This window comes from Lithobates pipiens, unplaced genomic scaffold, assembly GCF_037356315.1.
Source record: "Lithobates pipiens isolate NorthernLeopardFrog02 unplaced genomic scaffold, aLitPip1_a1.2 Scaffold_19, whole genome shotgun sequence".
Lineage (NCBI taxonomy): Eukaryota > Metazoa > Chordata > Amphibia > Anura > Ranidae > Lithobates > Lithobates pipiens.
The window spans coordinates 239,714,289-239,732,394 of NW_027507764.1; the positions used below are offsets into that span (position 1 = coordinate 239,714,289).

The 18,106-nt window shown below is 43.6% G+C and overlaps 1 protein-coding gene across 10 annotated transcripts in view; it reads left to right on the top strand.

The window, feature by feature from the left end:
- Positions 1-7,264, top strand: part of BRD9 (bromodomain containing 9) — a 95,169-nt gene extending 87,905 nt beyond the window's left edge. For all 10 annotated transcript variants that reach the window (XM_077491830.1, XM_077491828.1, XM_077491831.1 and 7 more), the window contains one exon: positions 6,510-7,264. In XM_077491830.1, the coding sequence (XP_077347956.1) occupies positions 6,510-6,601 (92 nt within the window). In that variant the 3' untranslated portion in view covers positions 6,602-7,264. The remainder of the gene's footprint in view (positions 1-6,509) is intronic.
- Positions 7,265-18,106: the final 10,842 nt, after the last annotated feature.

The following is an 18,106-nucleotide window of genomic DNA, read 5'->3' on the forward strand; positions in this document are numbered from 1 at the left end:
GTACAGTATGGCAGAGATGTGGGCAGTACAGTATGGCAGAGATGTGGGCAGTACAGTAGGGCAGAGATGTGGGCAGTACAGTAGGGCAGAGATGTGGGCAGTACAGTATGGCAGAGATGTGGGCAGTACAGTATGGCAGAGATGTGGGCAGTACAGTATGGCGGAGATGTGGGCAGTACAGTATGGCAGAGATGTGGGCAGTACAGTATGGCAGAGATGTGGGCATGAGATGTGGATATTGCAGTATGGCGGGAGATGTGGGTATTGCAGTATGGGGGGAGATGTGGATATTACAGTATGGGGGGAGATGTGGATATTACAGTGGGGACTATATATGGTGGTGTTCTGAAAAATTATCCAATCCGTGACTCTGATCTGAGGAATGATCCAAACTGTGAGTTTTTTGATCTGTTGCACCCTTAATGTCCGTGACATCACCGGACAGCCTGGACAGTGTATATTTTGCCCTATTGGCTGATAAGCTGTAGATTTGTGCCGTCCGGCGTGGCGTCTGCTGTTGCTTCATTTGTACTTATGATCCGGTCCCCTTGCTGAGTAATAAGGAGATGTGAAGAAAGTCTTTGATCCGTGCTAACCGACTGTTTTTCTGCTTGCATGACCTCCTGTTTGCTCAGGGGTCCATGCTGGGAGGTGAAAGTAGTTAAACCAGAGGTGGAGGGATTGTCAGCGATTTGGACATTCTATTTATCATCACTCTCTGTTTATGTATTTATATGTGGGACTGATTCAATTTGCGCTGCACTTTTTTTTTTGTGGAAATTGAAATTCCTTAGTGTTCAGCTTGCATACGGGGGGGGGGGTTTATTAATTTTTGCACTGATTGCATATTTCTTTCTGCTTTTATAGCCTGGACAGTGAGACTTACCCTGCTGAATGCGTGCAAACTGCACCCACTGGATTGCGATACCTTTGTATCTGTGGAGCAGGAGGATGCATCAGGCTCCATCAAGGGAAGGGGGCAAAAAGGGAAACGTTCTGTGAGAACTTGAAAACCTCCACTGTTAACAGTGTGACGGAAAGAGATCCTTGGCGTTCTATATAAAATCTTAATTTACATAGAAGTTTAGACAGTAAGCAACAATGGCGAGCAATGAAAGCAACGTTGCAGTTAAGCATATAAGCGGAAAGTTGAGCAAGCATTTCATTTTTAGACTAACTGCTGATGGCAAAGTAGACGATGGCAACAAAGTTTACTGCATTCACTGCAATAAACAGTTTGCTTTTTGTGGTTCAAATACATCGCTGACGTACCACCTACAGCACAAACATCCACTTAAGTATCAACACGTTGTCAACAGTGACCGGCAGAAGAGTTCTTCAGTACAATCATCAATATCTAATTTCTTGTCGTCTCAGTCAAACAAGCCTATAAGTGACAAAGTTTCTGCGGACTTGAAAATTGCTATTGCTCAGTGGATTGCCAGTTCAGGACATCCAACAGCAATTGTGGAAGATGATGGACTACAAACAGTACTACGTATAGCTCTTCAAAACCAGACTTATAAGTTACCCACTCGCCGTACCATCGACGCTGTAATTGGTCAGATGTACAACGAGAAACTAACACAGCATAAGAAGGCTATAGAAAGTATTCACAGTATTGCTCTCGCTACTGACTTTTGGACCTCAAACAACAATGAATCATACTGTGGTATAACAGGACACTGGATTGATTCCGACTGGAAACTGAGATCAGTAGCTTTAGGTTGCTTACTTGTGGATGAACGACACACTGCTGAAAACGTTGCCAGTTTCTATAAAGAGTTTGCTGCAACATGGAACATCACCGATAAAATATGCTGTATCATAACGGACAATGCACGAAACATGGTTGCTGCTATCGGACAAACGGATTACAGTCACATACCATGTATCGCACATTGTCTTCAACTTAGCATATTAGCAGGTTTGAAGGCAGCTGACTCATCACCTCTTGTGGCAAAATGTCGACACTTAGTTGGACATTTCAAGCACAGCTCGGCCAACACATCTGAACTGAAGAGCAGCCATTCCAGTGTCTCTTCGCCGAAAGATGTTATGTTCCACAAATTGCAACAGGATGTGGCAACTCGTTGGAACAGTACCTACATGATGTTAGCCAGATTGCTGGAAGTCAAAGATGCCATAATGCAGTATCACATTGATCATCCAAAAAACTACAGTGGACCAAAACTGACAGAGTCAGATTGGGACAAAATGGCCAAATATACATCAGTCTTAGGTTCACTTGCAGATGCTACGGAATATGTTGGGGGGGAACAATATGCGACATGTTCTGCCGTTCTTCCATTACAGGCCTTTTTGCGTAGACTGTTAATAGTTAATGATGACGATCCAGGTTATATTGGACGATTCAAAACTGCAACATTGAACGACTTCACAAACAGAATTGAAGGCATTGATGCTTTGACAATATTGCAAATGGCTGTGGCTTTAGATCCACGTTACAAGAAACTCACCTGTTTAAGAAGAGAGAAACGCGAAGCAGTGTGGACAGCATTGTCGAATGCATGCAGGGCCTTCCACGATAGAACACAGCCAGCAGGACGTCCAACAGACTTAGAAGGAAAAAGCAATGATGAGACAAAAGTACCTGTGCCGAAGAAACAAAAACTTACTCTGTTGCTGAGCGACTCTGAATCACAATCCTCAGCTGACGAATCAGATGCAGTACACAGTGTACAGGCTGAGCTGACGCGGTACCAAGTAGAAGCTCCCATTCCAGAAACGGAGGATCCGCTCATGTGGTGGAAACTTAATAACCATCGTTTTCCTGTCCTAAGCAGTTTTGTGCAGACAATTCTTTGTGTACCGGCAACATCTGTTCCGTGTGAAAGACTGTTCAGTTCTTCAGGGTATATCGTAAATAAAATGCGATCCTGTCTGCTTCCAGAAAATGTAAACACCCTGGTATGTCTTCGTGACTGGCTAAAGTGATGCCTAGATATACTAGATACGTTTTATAAGTTAAACTAACTTTCTACATTGTTCTTTAAGTTTAATAAAAAAAAAATTGAAAAAACTGTATGTGCGTTTATAATTAATCGAAATTAGTCGATTAATCGATTAAAAAAAAAATAGATTAATCGAACACAAAAATTTTAATCAGTAACAGCCCTAATTTTCTTTAAAAACATCTATCTGCACTAAGATACAAGAACTTTAATTATAAGATCCTGACCAGATGGTACTATATATGCCTCAAAGGCTGCACACATTTCCCTAATACCACAGACAGATGTTGGAGATGTCAGACAGACAAAGGGACACTCCTCCATATTTTCTGGTCTTGCCCTCTCCTTCAGTATTTCTGGACAGCAGTCCGGAAGATCACGCAAAAATTCACGGACCACACGATCAGTGATGACTTAGCCGTCATTCTACTCCATGCCACTACAATACTGGCAGGGAGCTAAATAAAGTCGATAATAAGACACTTGTTGAATGCAGCTAAATCCTGCATCCCACTGATGTTGAAGAAAAGCTCATTGGGTTGTGGCTACGCAGAGTGGAGGAGATCAGGAAATTGGAGGACTTAGTCCTGACGGCATAAAATAAACGAACAACATTCCAAAACATGGTCGCTCTGAAAGAGTGGCTGTGCTTGCCACCTAAATAATAAAGCCCCACAGACCTGATAACGTGCCCACCCCACCTGGGCCAATTCCCTCCCCCATCCCCCCCCCTCCCCCCCAATTCTCTCTCTTCCCTTTCTCCAGCCTCACTGGAACTTTTATATCCCATTATTTCTAGTTGCCATGCCTCTGCTCTTTTCTTCTTTCCCTTTCATCTCTCTTCTCTGGTTATATGAGGTATTTGTACTCCGGTATTGGGTAGTATAATCAGACTTGTAATTACGCAGACATGGTGAGACTCATTTCCAAGTGCACCCTTTTTATCTGGTAGATGGAGAGTACGTAAGATTATGGTACCATCACGATTATGACTGCTACTGATATTGCTGCTATCATTGTTACATGTACCTACCTGTGCACTTCAGTTAAGGCAGGCATTGTACTGAATTGTCTTTTTTCCATTTTTGTTTTTTTTGTCCTCCCTTTGTTTCTTCTTGAAAAACAATAAAATTGATATTTGAAAAACAAAAACAAATGGTGGCGGATGTTCCTTGGCGACTGCCGATGCGGGAGGACCTTCTGCCGCAAGGTCCAATACTTAATCCTGCTTTATTGACACTGGCTTTAACGGCATGGCTGTTGAAAGACCGGTGCTAATGGACCGAGGTCTGTCGGATTCGGTACTATGCTGAGAGCATGAAGTCATCTCAGAAGATTTATCATCGTACGTGGAAGGCCTACATCTCTGTGTGCGAAGGGGTGGCGTCTGCATACATACTCAATTTCCGGGATCCTGCTGTTTTTGCAGTGAGGAGTGAATCAGAAACTTGCCTTGAGTACTATCAAGGGGCAGATATCATCTTTGGCTGTCTCTTTTCAGCGACCCTTGACGACTCATTCATTGGTGTGTACATTTGTTCAGGGGGTTTGGCATGTGGCCCCTTTGGCTTTCACTGCCGCAACCTCCGTGGGATTGGAATCTGCTGCTCTTGGTGCTGTTTGAAAACATTAGGGAGATCCCCTTATTGGCACTCTCTCAGAAAGTAGTCTTTCTAGTGGCTATTACATCTGCCAGGAGGGTTTCTGATTTGGTGGCTTTCTCTTGCAAGTCTCCCTACTTGATCCTCAGCAAGGATAAAGCGGTGCTGCGCCTGCACCCTTTGTTTCTTCCAAAAGTTGTTTCAGCCTTGCATCCAAATGAGGACATTGTGCTTCTGTCCTTATGTTGTTGGCCATCAGACCCCAAAGAGGTGCTGTGCATTCCTTGGACATGGTCCAGGCTCTGTGGGTGTATCTGTCTGCTACGGCTCCTTTTCGGAGGTCAGACTCGCTGTTTTATCGGTGGCTGGTCCGAAGAAGGGACCGGCAGTCTCATCAGCTACCATTTCTCGGTGAATCAGACAGATTGTGGTTCAGGCTTATGCCATAAGGGGGCGGGCGCCTCCCTTTCCTGTCACGGCACATTCTACCAGGGCAGTTGGTGCCTCTTGGGCTTTCCGACATCAAACGTCTGTTTCCCAGGTGTGTAAAGTGGTGACCTGATCGTCCATTCACACTTTAATGAAATTTTACAAGGTTGATGTGAACACATCTTTGGATGCTTGCTTCGGCCGCAAGGTATTGCAGGCGGCTGTTTAAGGTTGCAACTCCTCTGTTGAGGAGCTCTGGTTGTTATGGTTGGAGTTATCTTCTTGCTGTTCCCACCCCTTGTTTCTTTGACACTGCTTGGGGACGTCCCTAAGGTCAAGATGAAGATGCTGTGTCCGTCAATGAACAAAAGAAAATAGGATTTTTGTACTCACCATAAAATCCTTTTCTCTGAAGTTCATTGACTGACGCAGCACCCACCACTCCTATTTATGTTTGTACTGCTTTTGACGAACTGAGCTGCTGGATGCAGTGTGAGGGGTTATAGCCAGTATGACCGCCCCCTGGGCAAGACTGTGCAAGTGTTGCTGTTTTTAACACTTTCTGCCTAGTCCTCTCCTAAAGGGGTGATATAACCCTAAGGTAAAGATGAAGATGCTGTGTCCATCAATGAACTTTAGTGAAAAGGATTTTTCTACCGTGGTTCTGTTGAGTAATTAAAATTAGATAGACAAGCACGTGCCAATGAGCTCCAATAAGTTTACTTTATTAAACAAACATGTAAATGTCTCCATGCAATCCTGCTTACACATTTTAGCCTTAGTAATAGCTTTGCTTTAAAAAAGACAGTAGTGTTTGTGTGTCAATAGAAGACGTTGCTGATAAGGCTATAATGGGTGTAAACAAAAGAAATACATTTTGTTATTTACCTTTTTTAATGTTGACCCTAAAGTGATTGTAAAGGCAGAAGGTGTTTTTTTTTTTGTTTTTTTTGTTTTTTTTGTTTTTTTTTTAATCTTAATGCATTCTATGCATTAAGATAAAAAAGCCTTTTGTGTGCAGCAGTCCCCCTTCTACTTTCCTGAGCCCAAACTCTATCCAGCGATGTAGGATTGTCTTGGCTGCCCAGGACTCCCAGCCCCCCCCCCCCCATTGGCTTAGACAGCAGCACAGCGCCATTGGCTCCTGCTGCTGTCAGTCAGCCAATGAGGAGAAAAAGGGGTTGGGGCCGAGCCACAGCTCCATGCCTGATTGGACACAGGAAGCTGTGGCTCAGATGCCCCCATAGGAAGCTGCTTGCTGTGGGGCACTTAACAGGAGGAAGAGGGACCCGAGAAGAGGAGGATCTGAGCTGCCCTGTGCAAATCCACTGCACAGGGCAGGTAAGTATAACGGTTATTTTTAACTTAAAAAAAGACAAGACTATACATATATACATACATATATAATTTATTATTGTATTATATTTTATATAAATTTTAAACAAGTAAGCTGTTATTTTCAGTGTCAGTAACTGTATCTTTTTTTTTTTTTTCAAAATTAAAGGTAGTCCCTCTCGTCTGAGTGTTGGAGAGCAACAGGACATTCCAGATCCTTATGAATTCCTGCAGTCCCCAGAACCTGATAACCCAAATTAAAGCCTTTTTTTTTTTTTTTTGTAGAATGTGTGTATTGTCTTTATTAAGCCAGGTTGACTGTATAGATTTCCACCCACAGTGGTGTTATACATAATAAAATACTGTATGAATTGCTTTAAAACATTATTACAGGTAGTATAAAGTACAACCATTTCACCACTAATATGAAATATGCAAAAATTGCTGAAATGTACCTTTTACAAATTACTGCTAAGGTGTTTTTATTAATATTTTAATATTTATATTCATAAATGTTAGACCTACAAACCCCTCATTTGAGAAACTCTATTTTACACAGTGTATATATATATATGTGTGTGTGTTATATATTATGATGCAGATCCACAATTCCAAAAAAAAAGGACTAGGTTTATTAAAGTCAGGGCAAGTATAAAAAAAATGTGTTTGATCGTATCAAGTGTTTTTCTTGCTGTTGTAAAATCACAGATTCACGTGAATAACTAAAAGGAAAAAAAATAAAAAAATCAGGAGCACAGGTGGACCACTTGAGTTGTGCAATGCACAGCATATACTAATGTCAGATGGCTGGCACCATGGCGCAGTACCCATTAGGTTAAAAATTGTTAGAAAGCATTCATTACTCACTTACTGTATTTCCTTACTGCTTTCAGGCATTTTTTTGTATTAAAAGTTAAACCACTATGATATTCCTTATTTATAGTTAGTGTTACTAAACCAACAACTGTAAAATCAGTCTGTATGTGCAGTTAAGCATGCTTATTATACTTGCTGTGGAACCTAAAGGGTTAAACCTGTGAATTGTGTAAAAAGGCGATTTGATCCTGTCGTCTCTGATCATCCCCTTTTTTACTTTTCCCAATCCATCTGATGATAGTACAGAGCCTTGGAGGCACTTTGAACTTGCTCAGTTTTGCATGTATTGTAGAAAGTGTTTATTTTTATTTTTTTGGGAGGGTGCATATGATCAGCACAGGGCCCATCAGCACTGTCCAGACAGAGTCGGGGGTCCTGCATCCTCAAAGGACAATTGGATGAGAATAAAAACTCCTAGAAGCTTTAACCAGTGCTCATAAAGCAAAAAAATGCAGCGCACAGCAAAATGTGAAAGAACACCTTAAAGTGGTTGTAAACCCTTACAAACCACTTTGACCTACAGGTAAGCCTAGATTAAGGCTTACCTGTAGGTCCAAAAAATATCTCCTAAACCTATACGGTTTAGGAGATATTTGCCCGAAGACAGGCACCGCTGTCTACGGCGCATGCGCTGTAGACAGCGGCGCACTGAGCGCGGCATTTCCAACAATGGAGCTGCCACGCGTGTCGGCTCCCGTGCACATGCGCGGGAGTGACGTCATCGTGGCTTCACCGAATGACAGAGGGGGAGCTGCGAGACCCCACTGAGAAGATGGATGCGCCGGACTACAGGGGACAGCGGTGACTTTGCTGGCTCCTGTGTCAGGTAAGTGACACATAATGGACTACTATGCGATGCATAGTAGTCCATTATGCTTTGCCTTTGCAGGGAATGAAAGAGGAAGTAAACTCATCAGGGTTTACTTCCTCTTTAAAGTGGATGTAAACCCTCTCCTATAGCCAGTGAAGTGAACAGCCTCAAATGATACACGGAGATGAAACAAATATGCCTACATAAATTTTACATGTATGTCTGCTGTTTTCAGCTTGCTATATTTTTTAGAAAGTGGACATCGTATTAGAATTTGTTCTTCCTGTTCCAGCAGTGGGAGGGGAGTCTGGACATACATACACTGTGGAACAGCTGATTGGAGGAAAGGCCCACCTCCCTTTCCACATAGGCAGGCAGAAGAACGAAAAAAACTCATACAGCTGTGCTGTGAATAGACCAGCTCTCTGCTAATCTATTTATAGAACCCAGCCCGACACAAATTTATCTCGTGTGTCGGAAAACTTGTCAGAAGTTATCATGCTGATAACAGAAGAACGAAACAGCAGAAAGACACTGGACTTAGGGCTTTGGAGAGAGATCCGTAAATATTACAGATATTTGTGCCCAGCTCAGATTTCATAAATGAGGTTTACATCCACTTTAACCACTTCACCCCCACAACAATTTACCCCCTTCCTGACCAGGCCATTTTTTGCTATACGGCACTGCATCGCTTTAACTGACGATTGCTAAGTTGTGTGATGTACCCAAACAAAATTGATGTCCTTTTTTTTTTTTTTCCACGAATAGAGCTTTATTTTGGTGGTATTTGATCACCTCTGCGTTTTTTATTTTTTGCACTATAAACAGAAGAGTGACAATTTTGAAAAGCACATTGTTTTGTACTTGTTGCTAAAATAAATATCCCAAAAAAAAAAAAAAAATAAATCTTCATCAGTTTAGGCCGCTATGTATTCTACATATTTTTGGTAAAAATCGCAATAAGCATATATTGATTTGGTTTGCGCAAAAAAGTTATAGCATCTACAGAATAGGGGATAGCTTTATGGCTTTTTTTTATTTTTGCTAGTAATGGCGGTGATCAGCAATTTATTTTTTTTTTATTTTTTTATAGTGACCGCGACATTGCGGCGGACACTTTTTTTTTTTGACACTTTTAGGACCAATGACATTTCTACAGCGATCAGTACTAAAAATGGTCACTGATTACCGTATAAATGTCAATGGCAGGGAAGGTGTTAACCCCCTCGATTGCCCCCCTAGTGTTAACTGTGTTCCCTCGGTGTGTTCTAACTGTGGGGGGGGATGGGACTGACTAGGGAAGGAGCCTGATCGGTGTTCATACTTATGCTGGCCATACACTATACGAAAAATCTGCCAAACCCATTTTTGAAAAACGAACATTCGGCCATGAGCGCAAACGATGGTGCCATTATGTAAGGATCGCTAAATCGTTCAATGGACATAAATTAATGCATTTTTTGTCTGCTTATTTACATATACCTAGTGCAGACAGTTTAGACAGCAAACGCATTAACCTTTCAATTAATCATTCGTTGGAAAATTTCCAAACTTATCCTTCGTTTTTGCGGCTCAAAAACATCCCAACGATTATCGATTTTGTGCCCATTAACTGGCTGAAAAACGAACAAACTGTCTAAAAGACTGAATTTCAGCCGATTTTTTTCATATAGTGTATGGCCAGCATTAGTATGAACACACGACCTGTCTCCTCTCCCCTAAGAGAACCGGGATTTGTGTGTTTCTCTCACACACACACACACACACACCCCGGTTCTCGCTCTGTCACAAGCGATCGTGGGTGCCCGGCTGTCATCGGGCACGCGCATTGGCTCCAGGCACACGCGCCTGCAAAAGCATTTATAGGAGCTGACTTACAGCTACGACGGCTCATGCAGGGGAGCCATCCTGCTGCATTATAATAACAAAATGGTGTCAAAAGTGTCCAATCTGTCCACCACTATGTCACAGTCCCAATTAAAAATCACTGATCACCGCCATTACTAATAAAAATAATAGTAATAAAAATGCCATAAATCTATCCCGTTTTGTAGACGCTATAACTTTTGCGCAAACCACTTATTGCGATTATTTTCGTTAAAAATTGTAGAAGAATACATATCAGCCTAAACGGAGGAAGATTTTTTTTATTTTTTTGGGGATTTTTTTTATAGCAATAAATATTGCTTTTTTCAAAATTGTTGCTCTTTGCTTTTTTTCTTTATGGTGGGAAAAATTTTTAAAACGCAGAAGTGATCAGATGGCACCAAAAGAAAGCTCTATTTGTCGGGGAAAAAAAGGATGTCAATTTTGTTTGGGTACAGCGTCGCGCAATTGTCAGTTAAAGTGATGCAGTGCCGAATCGCAAAAAATCCTCTGGTCATACGGGGGATAAAACCTTCCGAGTGTTAAAGTATAACATGTTGCATATCTATTTATTTAGCATAACATCATCATCCATATGCTACAAAAAGACTGGGCTAACTATTGTTTTTGTTTTTTTGTATTCATTAAAGTGAATTTTTTTCCCCCAAAAAAATTACCTTTGAAAGCCCACTGCACAAATACGGTGTGACATAAAATACTGCGCAATTTTATTCTCTAGGGTCTCTGCTAAAAAATATAGTGTACACTATTGGCTACTAGCCTGAACGTAGTCCCGTCGTAACGAAATTACGTCATCACGTTCTGAATGATCGGATTTTTCGAACAACTTAGTCCGACTGTGTGTATGCAACAGTTTCGGACAAGATCCGACAGACAAAATCCGACGGATTTGGTTGTCGAAATCTCCGACCGTGTGTACAGCCAATGAATCCAGATATGGCTGCAACTGATTCATAGTCAATTAGTTGGCTGATTATTGTTTCGATTACTCGGCTAATAACCTTAATTAAAAAAAAAAGTGTGGTGTATAATTTAGTTAACCACTTCAGCCCTAGAATGATTTACCCCCTTCATGACCAAAACACTTTTTACAATTTGGCACTGCGCTGCTTTAACTGGTAATTGCACAGTCATGCAATGCTGTTCCCAAACAAATTTTCCGTCCTCTCCCCCCCCCACAAATAGAGCTTTCTCTTGATGGTATTTGATCACCACCTGGGATTTATTTTTTTATTTTTTTTGCAATTATAAATGAAAAAAGACCGAAATTTTCGAAAAAATTTCTACTTTTTGTTATAAAAAAAAAAAAAAAATCCAATAAACTCAATTTTTATCATACATTTAGGCTAAAATGTATTCAACCACATGTTTTGGGTAAAAAAAAATTCAATAAGCATATATTGGTTTAACATCTACAAACTATTGTACGTTTGCTGGAATTGAAACAACTTTTTTTTACCTCATTTCTTGGAGTGCTAAAATGGCAGAGCAGTACAAAGCCCCTCCAAATTACCCCTTTTTGAAAAGTAGACACTCCAAGGAATTTGCTGAGAGACATGTTGAGCCCCTTGAATATTTTTTATTTTTATTTTTTTTGTCAAAAGTGATGGAAAAAAAAAAATCACACAAAGTTGTAACTGGTGGTGTTTGTGCTATCTGGAATTTCAGGGCCTCTTAAACTGATAGGTAGTGAGGAAGTGAAAATCGCCATTTTATGCCCTTAGCCTGAAGGCTGTGATTGGTTTTTCGAGGTCCTATACGCAGCTAGGCTCCCAAAAAGTCTCGCACATGTGGTATCAGCGTACTCAGGAGAAATAGCAGAATGTATTTTGGGGTGTAATTTCACATCTACCCACGCCATGTGTGAGCAATATATAATTAAGGGACAACTTTGTGTCGAATAAAAAAAGTAAACTTTTTTTTAATTTTCCCCAAAACTGGTGGCAAAATATAAAATATTCCATGGACTCAACATGCCTCTAGGCAAATAGCTTGGGGTGTCTACTTTCCTAAAATGGGTCATGGAGGGGTTGAACTGTTCTGGCGGTTTTTGCCCAACATTAGAAGCGTATGCCATACATCACCCCCTCTTCTAACCACCAAGTACTTTCTGACACTTTTTGTCTACATGGGAAAAAAAAATTTTTTGCTCGAAAATTACTTTAACCACTTTCAGACCGGACCATTTTGCTGGTAAATGACCAGAGGTCTTTTTACACTTTGGCACTGCGCTGCTTTAACTGGTAATTGCGCGGTCATGCAATGTTGTACCCAAACAAAATTTGCGTCCTTTTCTTCCCACAAATAGAGCTTTCTTTTGATGGTATTTGATTGCCTCTGCGATTTTTATTTTTTGCGATATAAACGTAAAAAGACCGCAAATTTTGAAAAAAAATGATATTTTCTACTTTTTGTTATTAGAAAAATCCAATAAACTCAATTTTAGTCATACATTTAGGCCAAAATGTATTCAGCCACATGTCTTTGGTAAAAAAAAAGTCAATAATTGTATATTTATTGGTTTGCGCAAAAGTTGTCACATCTACAAACTAAGGTACGTTTTCTGGAATTTACGCAGCTTTTAGTTTACGACTGCCTATCTCATTTCTTGAGGTGCTAAAATGGCAGGGCAGTACAAAACCCCCCCAAATGACCCCATTTTGGAAAGTAGACCCCCTAAGGAAATTGATAAGAGGCATGTTGAGCCCATTGAATATTTTATTTTTTTGCCTCAAGCGATTGAATAATGACAAAAAAAAAATTTTTTTTTTTTTTTTACACAAAGTTGTCACTAAATGATATATTGCTCACACATGCTATGGGCGTATGTGAAATGACACCCCAAAATAAATTCTGCTGCTTCTCCTGAGTACGGGGATACCACATATGTGGGACTTTTTGGGAGCCTAGCCGCGTACGGGGCCCCGAAAACCAAGCACCGCCTTCAGGCTTTCTAAGGGCGTAAATTTTTGAGTTCACTTCTCACTACCTATTACAGTTTTGAAGGCCATAAAATGCCAAGATGGCACAAAACCCCCACAAATGACCCCATTTTAGAAAGTAGACACCCCAAGCTATTTGCTGAGAGGCATGTTGAGTTCATGGAATATTTTATATTTTGCCACAAGTTGCGGGAAAATTACAAACTTTTTTTTTTTTTTTTTTTTTTTCACAAAGTTGTCACTAAATGATATATTGCTCACACATGCCATGGGCATATGTGAAATGACACCCCAAAATAAATTCTGCTGCTTCTCCTGAGTACGGGGATACCACATATGTGGGACTTTTTGGGAGCCTAGCCGCGTACGGGGCCCCGAAAACCAAGCACCGCCTTCAGGCTTTCTAAGGGCGTAAATTTTTGAGTTCACTTCTCACTACCTATTACAGTTTTGAAGGCCATAAAATGCCAAGATGGCACAAAACACCCACAAATGACCCCATTTTAGAAAGTAGACACCCCAAGCTATTTGCTGAGAGGCATGTTGAGTCCATGGAATATTTTATATTTTGCCACAAGTTGCGGGAAAATTACAAACTTTTTTTTTTTTTTTTTCACAAAGTTGTCACTAAATGATATATTGCTCACGCATGCCATGGGCATATGTGAAATGACACCCCAAAATAAATTCTGCTGCTTCTCCTGAGTACGGGGATACCACATATGTGGGACTTTTTGGGAGCCTAGCCGCGTACGGGGCCCCGAAAACCAAGCACCGCCTTCAGGCTTTCTAAGGGCGTTACAGTTTTGAAGGCCATAAAATGCCAAGATGGCACAAACCCCCCCCAAATGACCCCATTTTGGAAAGTAGACACCCCTAAAGTTAGGGGTACACTAGTGAGACTAGGTAATAAATGGCGGGTGCCCTGAAACTATAAAAAAATAACTAACCAACCAGCGTCACCTGTAACAGTTATATGGTGATCACTGGTGAAAGGGTTAACTAGGGGGCAATCAGGGGGCTTTATGCGGTAGTATATGGGGGTCCCTGGCGCTATAAAAAGCTGCGGCGAACCTAAATACCTACCTGCCTAACTAGCGTCACCTGTGACACTAATACAGCGATCAGAAAAACGATCGCTTATTAGGCTGGGTTCACACTGGAGCGATGCGGGAACGCCACAAATGCGCGGCGGGTTCCCGCATCGCATGCCTCCCGGCGGCAGTTCACACTGCCCTATGCGAACTGCTGGGAGTGTCAGTGAAATGTTACTGACACCCCCAGATCAGTTCGCATATCGCAGTGCGATCTGCAAACTCGGATCGCATGGTGTGAACACCCATGCGATCCGATTCTGCTGCGGGCCAAAAAAAGGGTCCCGTGCGAATTTGCGGCGGGTGCGGCGGGTGTGGCGAATGGCTGAACTCGAATCGCACAGAGATCGGATGTGATTTGCACTGCAGTGCGGTGCGAATCACATCCGTTCTCAAACCGCTGCAATGTGAACCCAGCCTTAGTGACACTGGCGACGGGGGGTGATCACGGGGTTAAACCTTTATTGGGGGGGTTAGGGGGGTACCTTAGAACTAAAGGGGGCTAACCCTAACTGCCCTAACAGTTATTAGTCACAAATGACACCCGCCGGGTGATCAGGGGGTTAAACCTTTATTAGGTAATAAATGGCGGGTGCCCTGAAACTATAAAAAAATAACTAACCAACCAGCGTCACCTGTAACAGTTATATGGTGATCACAGGTGAAAGGGTTAACTAGGGGGCAATCAGGGGGCTTTATGCGGTAGTATATGGGGGTCCCTGGCGCTATAAAAAGCTGCGGCGAACCTAAATACCTACCTGCCTAACTAGCGTCACCTGTGACACTAATACGGCGATCAGAAAAATGATCGCTTATTAGGCTGGGTTCACACTGGAGCGATGCGGAAACGCCGCGAATCCGCGGCGGGTTCCCGCATCGCATGCCTCCCGGCGGCAGTTCACACTGCCCTATGCGAACTGCTGGGAGTGTCAGTGAAATGTTACTGACACCCCCAGATCAGTTCGCATATCGCAGTGCGATCTGCAAACTCGGATCGCATGGTGTGAACACCCATGCGATCCGATTCTGCTGCGGGCCAAAAAAAGGGTCCCGTGCGAATTTGCGGCGGGTGCGGCGGGTGTGGCGGGTGCGGCGGGTGCGGCGAATGGCTGAACTCGAATCGCACAGAGATCGGATGTGATTTGCACTGCAGTGCAGTGCGAATCACATTCGTTCTCATAAACCGCTGCAATGTGAACCCAGCCTTAGTGACACTGGTGACGGGGGGTGATCACGGGGTTAAACCTTTATTGGGGGGGGTTAGAGGGGCACATTAGAACTAAAGGGGGCTAACTCTAACTGCCCTAACAGTTATTACAGTCACAAATGACACCAATGCAAAAAAAAAAAAAAAAAAAATGACATTGGTGTCACTGTGACTGGGGGGCAGGGGTAATTGGGGGGGTGATCGGGGGGTAAAGGGGGGGTGTGAGTGTGCCTGGCATGTTCTACTGTGTGTGTAGAGTGTTGGTGCAACTCACCGATCCGCTCTCCTCCGTGTCGGAACGAAAAATACCGACACGGAGGAGAGAATACATCACTTCCTCTCCTGTGTTTACATTACAGGAGAGGAAGTGATGTCACCGGGGATTTCCATTCGTTGAGAGCGATCGCGAGGGGGTGGCCATGAATGAATGGCCGCCCCCTCATCCCGGATCGCTCTCGAAGGAATGCCGACCGCCGCAGGCACCGGGGGGGGCCCGATCGGGCCCCCCACCCGCGGGCAGGCAGGGACTTATATATACGCCCATATGCCTGCCCGTGCCATTCTGCCGACGTATATCGTCGTGCGGCGGTCGGCAAGTGGTTAAACACTCAAATATATATATATATATATATATATATATTTTTTTTTAAAGAATAGGCCCTACAGATTAAAATGGTGGGGCTTTCAGGACAGCACCTGAAAAATAGTTACTCCTCCCACCAGACCACAGGAAACACCTTCTTCCTCCAGATCTTTAAAGGGAGGCACCTCCTTACTATAATCAGTTTTTGAGTTCCCTCCGGACCGGAGGGAACATCTGTGGGGGGAAACTATGGTCCATCAGGTGCGTCTGGGGGACAGGGTTTCTTCACCTTTTTCCTCCTTTTTTTAAGGACCTCAGCCCTCCCGATTTACCCAGGCTTCGCAACAGTACGTACGGGCTCCTCTTCCCCCTTTGTGCTTGGGGAGAGCCACAGTGGATCCATTCGACACGTTCTGGCCAAGCAGTGGCTGTGCGTGCAGCACCGTCATGTTTTTGGTAGCCGAGAGGTGCCTCGGCCGCACCGGAAATGATCTCACTTAAAGCGGGAGTCCGCCGTGTTTTTTTTTTTTTTTTTTTTAAAGCCAGCAGCTACAAATACTGCAGCTGCTGACTTTTAAAATAATGACACTTACCCGCCCAGCGCGCCCGCGATGTCGGCACCTGAAGCCGATCTCACGATTGTCTCTCGGGTGCTGCCGCCGCCATCTTGGGTATGGGAATAAGGAAGTGGAGCCTTTCGGCTTCATTTCCCGGTTCCCTACTGCGCATGCGCGAGTCGCGCTGCGCAATAAGGATGGTCCCCGCTGTCTCTGGGATCCGTGTTTCCCAGCAGGCAGCGGGGGGACCTTCGGAAAGGGGCATAGATTCTGCGGAAAGGGGCGTACCTTCTGCAGAATCTACGCCAGAAGTGGGTGCAGATACCTGTACTGTACAGGTACCTGCACCCCCCTCCCCCCTGAAAGGTGCCAATTCTGGCGCCGGAGGGGGGGAGGGTTCCAATGAGCGGAAGGTCCACTTTAGGGTGGACCTCCGCTTTAAAGGCGGGTCGGCTTCCGGCGTAAGATGCAGGGGAGGAGGCAGGGTTGGTGCTGGCATATATTTCCGCTTCCGATCCAATGCAGTGGCACTATGGGTGTCTGGGAGCAGAGCGTTAAGCCACGAGTGAAGCGCTGTGAATCCACGATGGAAGACTTGGCGGGCTCTACAGCGGTGGGTACAGGCGCCAGCAAGGCCCAGGTAGGGGGGAGCTTAAATCTGCCCATTCCTTTTCTTAGGATTCTGCCCCCCCCCCGGTGGTGGGGGCCTGTCTGGGCACTTTGGGTTTTCATTTCTTCCTTAAAGTGTACCGTGGGGTGGTCCACAAGCGGAGACTAGGTCTCAGCAAAGGCCTTCTGGGTTTTTTCCCTTTTTGTTTGTCCTCTTAGGCCAAAAGCTCAGATTCGGGGAACAGAAAATGCCCCTCATGCATGGCCAAAATGGGAGAGGATTGGAAGAAAGCCTTATGCATTATTACTTCCGTAGTTAAAGAGCAATCGGCTTCAGTCCAAAAGGAGCTGTATTCCACAATTCAATCATTCCGTTATTCATTGGCTAATCCAGCAGCTAGTCAGCCCTCCACATCTGAGTCTTCCCAGGTGTCGCTTTCCACACCAGAAAGCCTTTTGGAAGGCCCTTCTACCAGACAATCTCCTGTTCCTTCCAGTGAAGGATCAGAAGAGGATGAGAATGAGGGACTGGTAGCCCCATCTAAATTTAAATTAGAAGAAGTTGATGGTTTACTTAGAGCCATACGTGTGACCTTAGGCCTAAGTGAAGAAAATAAAGAACTCTATATGTGGGTCTTGGTGAACTTAAAGTTTGGACTTTCCCGATTCATTCTGTCATTTCAGACTCAAAGAAGGAATGACGGGAATCAGAGAATTTTTTTTCTCAAAAGCCTACAAGAGACGTTTTCCATTTTGAGGAACATCCCTCGGCTGTATGGAACAAAGTTCCCAGGCTTGATGTGGCCTTCTCCCAGGTCGCTAGATCCACCAACCTGGCCTTTTGAATACATGGGTGTTTTAAGAGACCCTATGGATCTCATGCTCAAGAGGGCTTGGCAGTCAGTCATGAGCAATTTAAAACCAACTATGGCTACGACATGCATAGCCAGAAATTTGGAGTACTGGGTTAACCAGCTAAAAGCTCATATAGTAACGGATTCACCCAAACAGAAGATTTTAGATTACTTTCCCACCTTGTCCTCTACAGTAGCCTTCATAGCGGATGCCTCAGCAGAAGCAATTAAAATGTCGGCTAGATCTGCAGCCTTAACAAATTCGGCAAGGAGAGCATTATGGCTGAAGACTTGGCCAGGTGATGCAACATCAAAGCACAAGCTGTGGAATTCTGTTGTCAGG